Here is a 15,521-nt window from a genome sequence, read left to right as displayed (position 1 = left end):
GACCAAAAGGCTTCTCAATAGCTTTTCCCCCAAGCCATAAGACTCCTGCACAGGTAATCAAATGAATACCATTTTAACTACACATCATGTACATATTACTTCAATTAGCCCGACTAACCAGTGCCCCCGCACATTTGCTACCTGGAGTATTTGCATTGTGTCCCACCCCCTCCCACCACCAAACCCCCTCTTTTATGCTGCTGCTACTCTAATTATTGTCATATGTAATTAATAATTACAGGTTATTGAGACTTTTCTACTATTACGTGGGGGACTTTTATTTTAACATTTCCCAAATTCCGTGACACGGAAGTACTTTTTTTGTGCTGCTGACGAGACGCTGATTTGTTGCACTGACAACAACCAGCTAGCTAGCTATCTTCTTGAAAAAAAAATACACTTTTAAATTGTTGCGTGCCATTTTAACTAGCTAGCCGAGATCAAAATGACCACTAAAAAGAAGCGGACACCACATTCACAAAACGACAGATGGGTTGTTGTTGCAGCAGGTAAATTAGGCAACTGTAGCTAGCTAACGTTAGTTTACTAATTTCACTTTCATCTGTGCATAACCTAATATTGTAACAGTAATTGTTATATCTGTGGTATAACAAATATGTGTATATCTAACCTGTGGTCTAACGTTCGCTAGTTAACTAAATAGCTAGCTGGCATCTACGTAACGTTAGGTAGTTAACGTTATAGTAGTTTAGACAGAATGTAGCTAAGTTACTGTCAATGCTGGTTCGTCTTTCCAGCTACTACAATGGCAGTTGTTGTTGCATGATCCATCGTAGTCGAGTTAGCGCAACTTCACGATAGCTATAAATCCATATTACAGTGATCTAAACTAGAGCTAGATCCATCGTGATCTAACTGGAGCAGCTCCACTTGCAACAAAGTTTCGCGTCCATCAGCAGCAGCATGTCGTGTATTTGTGTATTTCTTTGTCCACACAGACTCTGCAGTGGAAACACCAAAGAAAGATGACAGTGACCCCACTTTCATCCGGCTTAGGAACCCTTCAACAGGTAGCTAGTTAGCATCAACAGCACATTTTTACACAGAAACACAACGTAAACTACCTATCATTCGAAGCAAAACTATGAAAGTCAAACGCATTGAAAAAAAAGCATTCTCAGAAGTGGTAGCTAGCTTTTTCTTTACTCTATCTAGTGGAATTAGCTAGCTATCTATTTGTACTTTTCTAGATGCAGCGTCTTTGTACCTGTTGGGCAGTGGTGATGTGCAGCTGTATGAGGTCAAAGCCTTCAACGAGGACTTCCACTCCTGGTTCATTGGCCAGACAGTACAGCGAGGTAATTTCCAATCAGATGATAGGTAGTTAAGCTTAACCAGTCTTAATACATGGAGTACATTGTGGTGTTGAAGATTCAAATGTTTTATTTGATTTTGAACAGATGGGAGACTTCTGTATGTTACTCCAATGGATCCCCTCTACCTACTGTTGCCCTACTTGATCAAAGCGGGTGAAGAGGTAAGTAGTGTGTCCAATCAAAAACGCATCTTTTGACCAATGTGCAAAATACTATCTTTATTTTGTAGATAATCCTCCAAGAAAACCAATGTTCAAACCTCATGTCTCTTTCATAATCCTTTCAAAACTCATTGGAGTTTTTACCCCTGTAGTATGGTCAAAATTAGCGCGACTAAATCAATGCAGGCCAGAGGGAAAAGTGGTCATACTGTACATCAGGAAAATAGCACTGTGTCAGCTAGGTTGGATGCTGTGTGAAAATAAAGGCTACCTGACAGGCAGGTTGAACTTGTCATCTTTCTTTTGAAATCTAGGGGACACAAAACAATATAGAGGTAAAATATATATTGTTTTTGAGACAAGACATCAAGTCTTTTCATATTTTAGTATACGCTGTTCATATGAATGCAAAGTAGAGGTCGACCAATTAGGATTTTTCAACGCCGATACCGATTATTGGAGGACCCAAACAAGCCGATATCGATTAATCGGCCGATTTTTATATATATATATTTGTAATAATGACAATTACAACAATACTGAATGAACACTTTTAGTTTAACTTAATATAATACATAAATAAAATACATTTAGTCTCAAATAATTAATTAAACATGTTCAATTTGGTTGAAATAATGTAAAAACAAAGTGTTGGAGAAGAAAGTAAAAGTGCAATATGTGCCATGTAAAAAAGCTAACGTTTAAGTTCCTTGCTCAGAACATGAGACCATATGAAAGCTGGTGGTCTTCAATATTCCCAGTTAAGAAGTTTTAGGTTGTAGTTATGGGAATTATAGGACTATTTATATACCATTTGTATTTCATATACCTTTTACTATTGGATGTTTTTATAGTATTGCCAGCCTAATCTCGGGAGTTGATTGGCTTGAAGTCATAAACAGCGCTGTGCTTCAAGCATTGCAAAGAGCTGCTGGCAAACTCAGGAAAGTGCTGTTTGAATAAATGCTTACGAGCCTGCTGCTGCCTACCATCGCTCAGTCAGACTGCTCTATCAAATATCAAATCATAGACTTAATTATAATATAATAAACACAGAAATACGAGCCTTTGGTCATTAATATGGTCAAATCCGGGAACTCTCTAGAAGGAAAAGAAACGCACACCTATTAAGGCAAGGTGCTGGCTAGCGGAGTAGAAAACTTGAAAATAAAGGAGAGCCGCAAACTCTAGGAGCCCATATTAATGACGATCATTTCGAAAACAAGACGTTTTTTATTTCAGTGAAATACGGAACCGTTCCGTATTTTATCTAACGGGTGGCATCCCTCAGTCTAAATAGTCCTGTTACATTACACAACCTTCAATGTTATGTCATAATTATGTAAAATTTAGGAAGAAATTGTCTTCACACAGTTCGCAACGAGCTAGGCAGCCCAAACTGCTGCATGTACCCTGATTCTGCTTGCACTGAATGCAAGAGAAGTGACACAATTTCCCTAGTTAATATTGCCTGCTAAAATTAAATAATTTTAACTAAATATGTAGGTTTAAAAATATATATTTGTGTATCGATTTTAAGAAAGTCATTGATGTTTATGGTTAGGTACATTGGTGCAACGATTGTGCTTTTTTCGCAAATGTGCTTTTGTTAAATCATCACCCGTTTGGCGAAGTAGGCTGTGATTCGATGATAAATTAACAAGCACCGCATTGATTATATGCAACGCAGGACAAGCTAGTTAAACTAGTAATATCATTAACCATGTGTAGTTAACTAGTGATTATGTTAAGATTGATTCTTTTTTATAAGATACGTTTAATGCTAGCTAGCAACTTACCTTGGCTCCTGGTTGCACTCGCGTAACAGGTGGTCAGCCTGCCATGCAGTCTCCTCGTGGATCGCAATGTAATTGGCCATAATCGGCGTTCAAAAAAATGCAGATTACCGATTAATCACAATTAATCGGCCATCTGTCGACCTCTAATGCAGAGTTCCTGTTCTTTTTAAAAATGTTCAAGCCTTTTACATTTAATTCAGCTCATGTCCTGCAAAAGTTTTGTGACCCATGGAAACAACTTGGAAGACGACGACCACAAAATGTAAAATCCTGAAAAGTTTTGCAGATAAAGCTACACCTCTCTGTTAACAGAGCTCGGTGCTTATTATCGGATGTATTAGGTTAAGAAATCAGACTTTTTGGACATAATGTTAATGCTATTTCAGAGAAAGACCCCACTGAATGATTCAGAACATGAATTATATTTGTCTTGGTAAAATGTATTTTATAACATAAGGAAATTAAATGTCAACACCAAAGTGCTTTTTCACACACTCTGGGTGGACACCCTAAGGTAAGGCCATAAGACCATACTCACTTTTGAAATTAATTTAATTGGTTTTATTGCATCTTCATCTCTCCCCCTTTATGATCTTTGTCAGTCTTTCTTTGATCTCTCTTGTCCCCCCTTTGTGATTTCATCTATCTCTCTTTGCGATGTCCTGTCCTTCTCTCTTTGTGATGTCATCTCTGTCCTGTGTGATTCCATCTCTGTTCGGTCATTGTGATGACATATCATTCGGTCTTTCTCTCTGCAAGGTCATTTCTGCCCTTTTGTGATGTCATCTGTCTTCTTCTTTTTGTGATTTAATTTCTCTGTGTTCTGCTGTAGGGGAAGTTCCAGCCCGTGGACCAGGTAGTGATGGACGAGGACTTCCCAGCATGCACCAGGCTGCTGAGCTGCACACGCTCCCAGACCTCCCTGCACCATGTGGCTGAGGAGAAAGGTCAGAGGTCACTGTGTTCAGCAGATGCAAACTAATGTTGAAAGTTAATGTGCTCCTCAGAAACAATCAACTATCAAACTCTGATTACGACCCCTCTCAACCCAATACTTATCTTCTCACTCATACGTCAGTCTGAAGCACACATGAATGGTTGCTGGATTAAATGTGTATATCAGATCCTCAGAGACTGCAGCACTCTTGTCACATTGTTTCTGATTTTCTAAGAACGTGCACACAGAATACTAGTGTAATGTGGTGGTCTCAGGTGTTATACATGCTCTTTGTGCTGCTCCTTCAGAGGTGGGCAGTCAGACGTTTCAGCGCTACAGCCAGGAGAGGACCATGGAATGGTTAAAGAAAAAGGTACACGTTGATCACTATGAGCTGCATATGCCCATATCATCCTCTATTGCAGTGGTTCCCAACTCTTTTCAGTTCCTGTACCACCAACTGAATGTTACTCTATACCACCAACTGAATGTTACTCTGTACCACCAACAGAATGTTACTCTGTACCACCAACTGAATGTTACTCTGTACCACCAACTGAATGTTACTCTGTACCACCAACTGAATGTTACTCTGTACCACCAACTGAATGTTACTCTGTACCACCAATTGAATGTTACTCTGTATCACCAACTGAATGTTACTCTGTACCACCAACTGAATATTACTCTGCCCGGAGGACCCCTGAAGTACCCCCTCATGTGCATTTTACCAGCAGGCCATTGGTCTCATGATTCTTTTTTAGTACCCCCTGTGGATAGGCCCAGGGCCCCCAGGTGTCCTAGTACCCTCAGGTGTCCTAGTATCCCCTGTGGATAGGCCCAGGGCCCCCAGGTGTCCTAGTACCCTCAGGTGTCCTAGTATCCCCTGTGGATAGGCCCAGTACCCTCAGGTGTCCTAATATCCCCTGTGGATAGGCCCAGTACCCTCAGGTGTCCTAGTACCCCCTGTGGATAGGCCCATTACCCCCAGGTGTCCCAGTACCCCCTGTGGATAGGCCCAGTACCCCCAGGTGTCCCAGTACCCCCTGTGGATAGGCCCAGTACCCCCAGGGGAACTAGTACCAGCCTGTGGATGGGCCCAGTACCCCCAGGTGTCCCAGTACCCCCTGTGGATAGGCCCAGTACCCCCAGGTCTCCCAGTACCCCCTGTGGATAGGCCCAGTACCCCCAGGTGTCCTAGTACCCCCTGTGGATAGGCCCAGTACCCCCAGGTGTCCTAGTACCCCCTGTGGATAGGCCCAGTACCCTCAGGTGTCCTAGTACCCCCTGTGGATAGGCCCAGCACCATCAGGGGACCTAGTACCCCCTGTGGATAGGCCAGGCACCCTCAGGGGACCTAGTACCCCCTGCGGATTGGCCCAGTACCCCCAGGTGTCCTAGTCTAAGGTGTTCTAGTTTAAACTAATCAGCAATCAGGTGTTATGCCATATTGTGGGTTCCCAGGAGAGGAGTGGGGAATGGTCATGCTGTGGGTTCTCAGGGGAGGAGTGGGGAATGGCCATGCTGTGGGTTCCCAGGAGAGGAGTGGGGAATGGTCATGCTGTCGGTTCCCAGGAGAGGAGTAGGGAATGGCCATGCTGTGGGTTCCCAGGAGAGGAGTAGGGAATGGCCATGCTGTGGGTTCCCAGGAGAGGAGTGGGGAATGGCCAGTAGATGTGACAGCGTTAACTGTGTGTTGGTCTTGCTGTGTCTCTGCTGTTCCAGGCTGAGAGGACAGTGAAGACCCTCAGAAAGAGTAACATCTCAGTGGGAGAGGGAGTAAAGTCCACGACGTATGTCAGAGTCAAGCAGGAGTCAGAGACCCAGGAAGGTGAGTTAGAGACCCAGGAAGGTGAGTCAAGCCCAGGTCCAGTCTGGTCCAGTACTATATACCTGGGCATGCTCTCCCTGGCCTGCATACATAACATGAACCAGAGGATGGCACCAAACCCCTTGTAGAGATCAGGGGCCTAATTTATAACTGTTTCATACATTTCACACTAAATATCTGCGTGCGCCATTTCTGAAAAGACTGAGCAAAAATATTTAGATTCTATACTTGGTGCACGCCATGTTTCCTGTTATAAATCACCTGTTATAATTGATCTGTCGTAAAACCCTCCATTCACCATTTATGATGAATATGACGCCTATCATTTGCTGTATAATTTGTAACTATTGGCATTAGGCCACAGCATAAAAAATATGAATTGTTGTTCAATATTTAGTTTGTCAGTAGAATATTGTTTCTCTATGGCCTGTCTTGGTATAGGGGCGGCAGGGTAGCCTAGTGGTTAGAGCGTTGGACTAGTAACCGGAAGGTTGCAAGTTCAAACCCCTGAGCTGACAAGGTACAAATCTGTCATTCTGCCCTTGAACAGGCAGTTAACCCACAGTTCCTAGGCTGTCATTGAAAATAAGAATTTGTTCTTAACTGACTTGCTTAGTTAAATAAAGGTAAATAAAAAAAAATAGGCTCTGAGATTAAATAGGCTATGATGTCATGCTCATATCACACAGCAATACTGTGGCCTACCCATACTGTCAAATATTTTACGTAAGCTACCGGTCTATTTACTGTGTTGGCAGACTGTTTGAGTCTTTAGCAGTAATTTCTGCTGTGTCTGGCAAAGGACTTGTGTCAGTTTGTGAATGAGAAAACAACAGCAACTTGTTGTGGACCCGTCAGTAGAACATTTAGATTCAGCAATGTTCTCCATCCACTCTTCCATGATGGACGGCACTCAAATTCTGAGAATTTGTCTAGGGCCGGCTACTCAAAATAAAATGTATTTCCAGTACTTGCAGTAGTATACATAGGCCTACTTCAATGTTAAATTTGACTGTATTATAAAATGTGCTCTCTATGGGAGAGCCTATTTATTTCCTCGGCTACTAGGTTAAATGAGATGTGCATTGTCGTTTGTTGTATGGCTTCTTCGGGAATATAAACCCATCACGGTCAAAAAAGGTGAATCATTTATTCTCCAATGGTTATGAAAATAAACTAAATAGGATGAATATTCGTATGTCTATCTTAAATTCTACAGATATTTTTTTTTCTCTTCTCAATGACGGCAAATGGCTGAATTCTTGTTCATATGTTTTCCTGTTTTATTTATGAACAAGCTATTCATCATTTCCTCCATTTGCACAAAATACTTACTTCCCAGCTTGCAATACAATATTTCAACCACTAGCAGAGATGTGTACTCATAGTCTATAGTTTGCGGAGAAGTGAGCATATTCTCACGTCAACTAAATTGACGTGAGAATGCCAACTTTTGCATGAACTGGCGCATGCACATTTTGGCCTGTATTTTGTACATATTCCCAAGGACCCTAGCTACGCCCCAGGACCTAGCTACGCCCCAGGACCTAGCTACGCCCCAGGAACTAGCTACGCCCCAGGACCTAGCTACGCCCCAGGACCTAGCTACGCCCCAGGACCTAGCTACGCCCCAGGAACTAGCTACGCCCCAGGAACTAGCTACGCCCCAGGACCTAGCTACGCCCCAGGAACTAGCTACGCCCCAGGACCTAGCTACACCCCAGGACCTAGATATGCCCCAGGACCTAGATATGCCCTAGGACCTAGCTACGCCCCAAGACCTAGCTACGCCCCAGGTGGGTTAATAGGAAGGTTATAATTGTGTAATAAAGTGTATAAAGTGATGCTGTGGTATTAACACTCTCACGCCCTCTATTCATAATCACACAGAGGACTACCTGCGGTATGCCCATGGCCTGATATCTGAGTACATCAGTGAAGACCTGAGCAAAGCCCTCCTCAAGCATCTCCAGTATGTACACACATGGACTATACTTAGTTTTTATGTATTAATGGTAAAAGCACAATCTAGAATTACATTTTCATGTAGCTTCATTGTAACTGCCACTGAGTCATTTTTAGTTAATGGAAACCGCCCCCAAAACTGCAGATGAGTGGGCGGTTTGAGGCCGTCACCACAGAATTCAAAGAACTCGCTGACAGTTATTTTCAAAACACATCCCACACATTGCAGGGCCCAGGGCAGCACTTTGACTTGAAATGTACTGGTGATTCAAGTGCCAGATTGTGATATTAAGACCATGATAGTACTGAAGGTATCATATTAAGCAGTATTGTTAGTGTGTAACAGTTTGATGGTGAGTCAGTAATCCTTCAGTTTCCTCCTGACAGGTTACCTGAGCTCTCAAGTCCTAAGGAGGTGGAGCCTCCCTCAAAGGTATTTTCTCCAGCTTCATTTTGAATTTGTGTCGTCACACTGTAGTTATATTTGTTTTCAGTATATTTGTTCCAAGTTATGTGTTTATTTATTTGGTCAAATTTTTAGCATTTTTTTTCAATTTACTGCTTGCTTTTAGATATTGCAGCACCAGTGGCTTTTCAACTGTGTTCTATTGACATTCACCTGATGGTTGCAGTGTAGCAGTAGATTAGTGTGTTTTTATTCCTGTTTCACATGTGCTGGTGGGTTTGCGGTAGTCATGGTATCTTGCGTGTCCCTGGCTTGTCTGTGCCGTGTGTCTGAGATGTGATGGTTGGTGTTCTGAGTGGAAAGTACCGCTAACTGTGTAAGTGTCGTGTTCGGTCGGCAGAAGCGGAAACTGACTGACAAACCATTGGAGGCAGGAGAGGACTACACCAAATTCAACAGCTCCGATTTCTCCCGCAAAGTGAGTGAGATTAGGGGCAGTCTGCACGAAGGGACCAAGGAGAGAAATGAGGGGGGGGACTCTTGCAGGCATTTTTTTCTCTAACAGTTTTATAGGTAGTTTTATAGCTAAATCTCATGTCTTTTTGGTTTTATAGTCATACCTACATCATACATATACGTTTACAGGGCTCTGAAGTGCAACCATTTTGGTCACATATGCTCCTAAATATTTAGCTGCGTGACATTCCATTTTGATTTAGGAGCACCATCTAGAGAAAAAAATCGTCCCCAAAAGTAATGATTAGGCTTCGCTGTACTGCTGTTTCCCGGTGCCCTGGAGAAACAAGCGTTTCTAGCCCAAACCATTCAAAAGTTGTGACCCGTATTACTGCCGCTACGTTTTTGAGGAGATGCATCTCCATTAGCAGGCCGCATTTTACATTCATAAACCATGTCGCGGGTCGTTAGCACCTTGATCAGTGACGTTACCTCATTAGCTAGCTAGTTAACAACCTGGACCTGGTAACTTTAACAGTATATCCAGAAGTGGGGGCAGGAAGGGAAAAGAAAAGGCATAGCTTCTTCAGGTGATCAATGATCATAGCAATGATCGAATGACAGATTTGCATGTCCTCAGTGTACAGTTGTCTATGTAATGCATCTCAGTAGGGAACAGTAGAAACCTAATATTTCACAACTCTTTTTCATTTCAATGACAGGTATTTGTATCAATATTTGAGTTAAACTAATTTACAGTGTTTCGTATTCGTTTCTAGGGAACAACATGTGCTTCAGCAGAAGCTAGAATTTACATTGATTTACAGTCTATCAATAAAAACATTTTCTGTGGCTGCTAAATTTGATGTGGTGCTCCTAACTTTAAATTGGGAGCAGCAGTGCTATCAACTAAAATGTATTTTAGAGCCCTGTATATAAATGTATTTTAGAGCCCTGTATATAAATGTATTTTACAGCCCTGTATATAAATGTATTTTACAGCCCTGTATATCATTTTTGTCAAGCTAAACCAGTCTACGTGATTGCAGTTTAAAGCAATGCAGTGCAGAGGCCTACAAGTAACCTCTGTCTGGAAATGAGTCACGCTGATATGTAATAACGTTTCAGCCGTCTTCACTCAAGGCGGATGAGCAATGCTATTGACTCTTTTCTCGTCCTCCAGCCGCCCAAGAAGATGAGTGCTGCACAGAAGACCCTGGCCAAGGTGGACAAAACAGGCATGAAGAGCATGTCGGCCTTCTTCAGCCCCAAGGGCAAGGCAGAGAAAAAATGAATGTTAGGATGATACAGCAGTTTGTGTGTCTGTCGGTGTGCGTGTATACAGTGTGTGTGTCTGTCTGTCTGTCGGTCGGTGTGTGTCTACAGTGTGTGTTTCTGTCGGTCTCTGTGTGTGTGTGTGTAGTGTGTGTGTGTCTGCCGGTGTGTGTGTCTACAGTGTGTGTTTCTGTCGGCCTCTGTGTGTGTGTGTAGTGTGTGTGTGTCTGCCGGTGTGCGTGTCTACAGTGTGTGTGTCTGTCGGACTCTGTGTGTGTGTGTCGGTCGGTCGGTTTCTAGTGTGTGTGTGTGTGTCTGTCGGTGTGTGTCTATAGTGTGTGTCGGTGTGCGTGTCTATAGTGTGTGTCTGTCAGTGTGTGCCGTTCGGTGTGTGTGTCGGTGTAGTGTTTATGTCTGTCGGTGTGCGTGTCTACTGTGTGTGTGTGTGTCGGTTGGTCGGTGTGTGAGTAGTGTGTGTGTCGGTCTGTGTGTCTACAGTGTGTGTGCACGCACACATGTGCTTTTGGTAATAAAGAAAATAACTATTTTTGTCCCCTTTTTTTGTCCTTGAAAAGGGTTGAATCTCCAGACAATAGGGATGATGCAGGAAACTCATCTGGAGCGAAGTGCATTGAGAGGCAGGGGACAAAGCCTAAGATAATGAATAGTTACTATTCTTTCAAGGTTGGAGTATATGATGGTACATATTCAAACTTGCTGCTCCCACTCTTTTCTTTACTGAGCGCTCAGATTACTGTAGATAACCAGTAGGAGTACAACATGTGGTCTCAGATTACTGTAGATAACCAGTAGGAGTACAACATGTGGTCTCAGATTACTGTAGATAACCAGTAGGAGTACAACATGTGGTCTCAGATTACTGTAGATAACCAGTAGGAGTACAACATGTGGTCTCAGATTACTGTAGATAACCAGTAGGAGTACAACATGTGGTCTCAGATTACTGTAGATAACCAGTAGGAGTACAACATGTGGTCTCGGATTACTGTAGATAACCAGTAGGAGTACAACATGTGGTCTCAGATTACTGTAGATAACCAGTAGGAGTACAACATGTGGTCTCGGATTACTGTAGATAACCAGTAGGAGTACAACATGTGGTCTCAGATTACTGTAGATAACCAGTAGGAGTACAACATGTGGTCTCAGATTACTGTAGATAACCAGCAGGAGTACAACATGTGGTCTCAGATTACTGTAGATAACCAGTAGGAGTACAACATGTGGTCTCGGATTACTGTAGATAACCAGTAGGAGTACAACATGTGGTCTCAGATTACTGTAGATAACCAGTAGGAGTACAACATGTGGTCTCAGATTACTGTAGATAACCAGCAGGAGTACAACATGTGGTCTCAGATTACTGTAGATAACCAGCAGGAGTACAACATGTGGTCTCAGATTACTGTAGATAACCAGCAGGAGTACAACATGTGGTCTCAGATTACTGTAGATAACCAGTAGGAGTACAACATGTGGTCTCAGATTACTGTAGATAACCAGCAGGAGTACAACATGTGGTCTCAGATTACTGTAGATAACCAGCAGGAGTACAACATGTGGTCTCAGATTACTGTAGATAACCAGCAGGAGTACAACATGTGGTCTCAGATTACTGTAGATAACCAGCAGGAGTACAACATGTAACCTTCAATTTCAGACAAAGTACAATTTAACAAAGACACCACAGGTCCACATGAAAAAGTGAACGTGCCACGGTGAGACATTTTAATGTGCAGAAATATACGCTTAATAGAATATATCATGTTGTAATAGTACAATGATAGCCTGCTCTACAGCATAATATTAAATTAGCAGAACCTTGGTTTAATAATTCAGTCTTTGAGTTACATAGTGAACAACCAAATGTTGGTTGTCTTGATACTCCAGGAAAAACTGGATAAAATGAGCCTACATAAAGGAAATGGACAGTTGCATTGTTTAGCTGACAGACGTGTGATGACAGCTGAGTCATGTGGAGTAGATGGTCTGTTTACAGTTACAGTAACTAGGTAATGAGAGCATTTGTTGGGTATTACGCTGTCCCAAGTTACGCACAGCCGTTTGTGGATCAGGTACCAGTCACAGGGGCCGCAGCAGGCTGGTCTATTAGGCCGCCAGGATGGGCATTATGCTGTCCCAAGTTACGCACAGCCGTTTGTGGATCAGGTAACAGTCACAGGGGCCCCACCAGACTGGTCTATTAGGCCGCCAGGATTAAAAATGTGAAAAGCCAACAGATGTTGTCAGGACTGGTGCCTCTGCTCTGGAAGACACCATTTTCTCTATTCCCCCTGTAGCAGTGGCAATTTTAGCATGTAAATCTTGGTGGGGCAAAAATATATTTTTTAATGCGTGCTAGCAAAGCCACTACACAACACTAAACAATACATTTAATTGCACTATAACGGCGACAAACGGTGCCCACAAACTGGGCCTACATAAAGCTGCCCCAACAGCAGAGCTTTCTTTTCAGCACCATGGAGTGAATCCTTATTACTGCTACACCTGGCTATCAGCAGGGCCTTGTCTGGCAGCGAAATAGTTAATTCAGCCTCGTTTACTCCCTTTTAAAAAACATAGCTGATATGGCTGACTTGCTTAAACAGCTTTCTCCCTGTACAGTCAGATCTGTAAGATAAATAAAGGGGGCATATAAGTAGACAATGAAAGCTCTTACAATATTCACTGATTCAATTTCTCTAAAACAGGCAATAGGCTACACCAAGGCACCACCAAGTCAGAACAGTAGGCTAAGTTATGAGGGGGAAAGGGACCAAATTATTGGGGTGTGGCACATGGGCTACTAACAGCTTACTACACAACATACACTTTATATTACTTTCTTAGTTACAGTATACACATTACCCTGGCATATTAAATAATTTATGCAGCGGCGTTTTTGGACTCACCTTGTTGTGCTGTGCTCACTTTAACAGGAAGGTGGCGCAGCGGTCCTTGTGGGCAAATTTTGTCATCAAAGTCTGGCATTCTCTGGATTTTTGTTGCTTTCAAGACAACTAGGAACTCTGAAAAAACAAGGTTGAATCATGACATCAGTGATCTTCAGGTCAGAGCTCTAGAAAGAGTCCCGAGTTCCCTACTTGGAATTCTGAGTTGGATGACCATTCAAAACGTATTTTCCCACTCGTTCCCCCTCACTGTAGTCTGAGATTTCCCATTTCTGAGTTTCCAGTTGTTTTGAACGTGGCAGAAGTCATGCTAGAGTGATAGCATGGCCAATGTATTCAAACTTTTCTGGCCCATGGTGTTGAATGTTTATCCTTTTAAGCTTGGAAAAGAGACCCTTAAACCCAGACTTGGACCACACACCCACTCCACTAAATAGCAGGCTATGGATTGCAGTTAGCCACTGATTCCTCCCAAACCACTCATTGTTGAATTTGTGATTTCCAACTTGTGCAAAGTTTATGGCCGATGAGCACTAATATGTTTTATCTATAATTTATCTTCATATTACAAGGATAAAAATGATTTGCCAGTATATTTATGTGATTCATGATGATGACTGTTTGTCTAACTTGCTAGCTAAGATTTTGAAATTATGATGTTGACATGATCAGTCCAATCAAAGCTATGGTAGATATAACATGATTTGACTTCATTTTATCTGTGGTAAATGACCTTTAGCCTTCTTGGATGGGCACTTCTAATGTAACTCTATGGCAGCGCCCAAGGGGATTGAATTTTGGAGCTATCCGTGTAGATTTTGCGGTGACAGTGTCTCCATGAGTGACAGAACACTGAGCCAATCATTTTCCGCTGCGTACATGTCACGAGGTCTGGAAGGAGAAATCAACCACTTTGTGCAGGTGGATGGGGTGCCTCTGTAGTTGTCGTCGGCCGTTTGTTGTGGCTGTTCTTCTTGGCCGTGCTGCTGCTGCAGTCACTGGTTGGGGCCGGATTCTTCAGCTTGGACTCATCCATGGGATGCTGTGGGACACTCATGACCCCGTTGGAGTGGAGGTCATGTGCTCACAGGTGCTTGTGGCCACAGAGAGAGAGATGGGTTCACTTCAGTTCTCAAAATGCCCATCAAAATTCTACACAGGAAGACAGGAAAAAACACAAAAAGATAGTTTGTGATCAGTTACTCGGAGACAAGAAACTTTATGTAGGCCGATTTCAACAGTGTCGCTCACAATGACCAGTAGATCAACCACAGGATGTTGTCCACTGTCTTCATTTTTTAAGCAACTTGATCTTACTTCTAACTAAATAACAACTCGCCAATAAAGTCAACATCAGTGTGCCCATCGTTTAAGTGGAGCTTGCTCGTGGGCACAGGGTCACAGCTCGCGATGACAGCGTAAAATAAGTCCAGTGTCCTCAATGGGGATTAGAGGGGCAAACGGTTTGGTCCTCATGATCTGTCAGGGGAAAAAACATCACAAACAAAAGAGAGAATAAGATTGTTTATTGATTTCTTTATTAGGCATTCAGTGGTTTAACAATTTAATTTAGGACACATTAAAGATAATGGTAAGGAGAGGTAGCCATTTAGTGTTTCACAAAGCCTCTCTACCTGTGCGTCCTTGGAGGTGAGTGGCGGGGGTTCTGGCTTCTTCTTGGGGGAGATGGTGGCCTTCATCTCGTTGATTTTTAAGTTGTTGACTTTCCTTGTGTTTTACTGTCTCAAAGCCACCAGCTCTTTCAAATACTCCAGACAGTTCTGGTTCTGAGAGTAGAGCCATATCCAGTCCTGCCTCTGGTAATAATACAAGGCGCTGGTGGACTCGACGTTTACACAACCTTTGCTCCACTTTAGGGTGGAGTTCATGGATCTTCCTGAACACCCCTACTGCACCTTGTTGATCTTCCTGAACACCCCTACAGCACCTTGTTGATCTTCCTGAACACCCCTACAGCACCTTGTTGATCTTCCTGAACACCCCTACAGCACCTTGTTGATCTTCCTAAACATCCCTACAGCGTGTTGTTGATCTTCTTAAACATCCCTACTGCACCTGGTTGATCTTCCTAAACACCCCTACTGCACCTTGTTGATCTTCCTGAACACCCCTACAGTACCTTGTTGATCTTCCTAAACATCCCTACAGCGTGTTGTTGATCTTCCTAAACACCCCTACAGCACCTGGTTGATCTTCCTAAACATCCCTACAGCGTGTTGTTGATCTTCTTAAACACCCCTACTGCACCTTGTTGATCTTCCTGAACACCCCTACCGCACCTTGTTGATCTTCCTAAACATCCCTACAGCGTGTTGTTGATCTTCTTAAACACCCCTACTGCACCTTGTTGATCTTCCTAAACATCCCTACAGCGTGTTGTTGATCTTCCTAAACATCCCT

The 15,521-nt window shown here is 42.9% G+C and overlaps 1 protein-coding gene across 1 annotated transcript; it reads left to right on the top strand.

The window, feature by feature from the left end:
* The first annotated feature begins 312 nt into the window (after positions 1-312).
* rnaseh2b (ribonuclease H2, subunit B) lies at positions 313-10,366 on the top strand. The gene is made up of 11 exons (XM_024410021.2): positions 313-509; positions 960-1,031; positions 1,212-1,319; positions 1,422-1,498; positions 4,130-4,244; positions 4,543-4,607; positions 5,960-6,065; positions 7,956-8,037; positions 8,418-8,463; positions 8,837-8,914; positions 10,076-10,366. Exons 1-11 carry the CDS (start codon positions 446-448, stop codon positions 10,184-10,186), a joined length of 924 nt encoding a protein of 307 aa, XP_024265789.1. The 5' UTR covers positions 313-445; the 3' UTR covers positions 10,187-10,366.
* Positions 10,367-15,521: the final 5,155 nt, after the last annotated feature.

This window comes from Oncorhynchus tshawytscha, linkage group LG03, assembly GCF_018296145.1.
Source record: "Oncorhynchus tshawytscha isolate Ot180627B linkage group LG03, Otsh_v2.0, whole genome shotgun sequence".
Taxonomy (NCBI): domain Eukaryota; kingdom Metazoa; phylum Chordata; class Actinopteri; order Salmoniformes; family Salmonidae; genus Oncorhynchus; species Oncorhynchus tshawytscha.
Note: the sequence above shows the minus strand (reverse complement) of the source record. Positions and strands in the feature narration are given on the sequence as shown.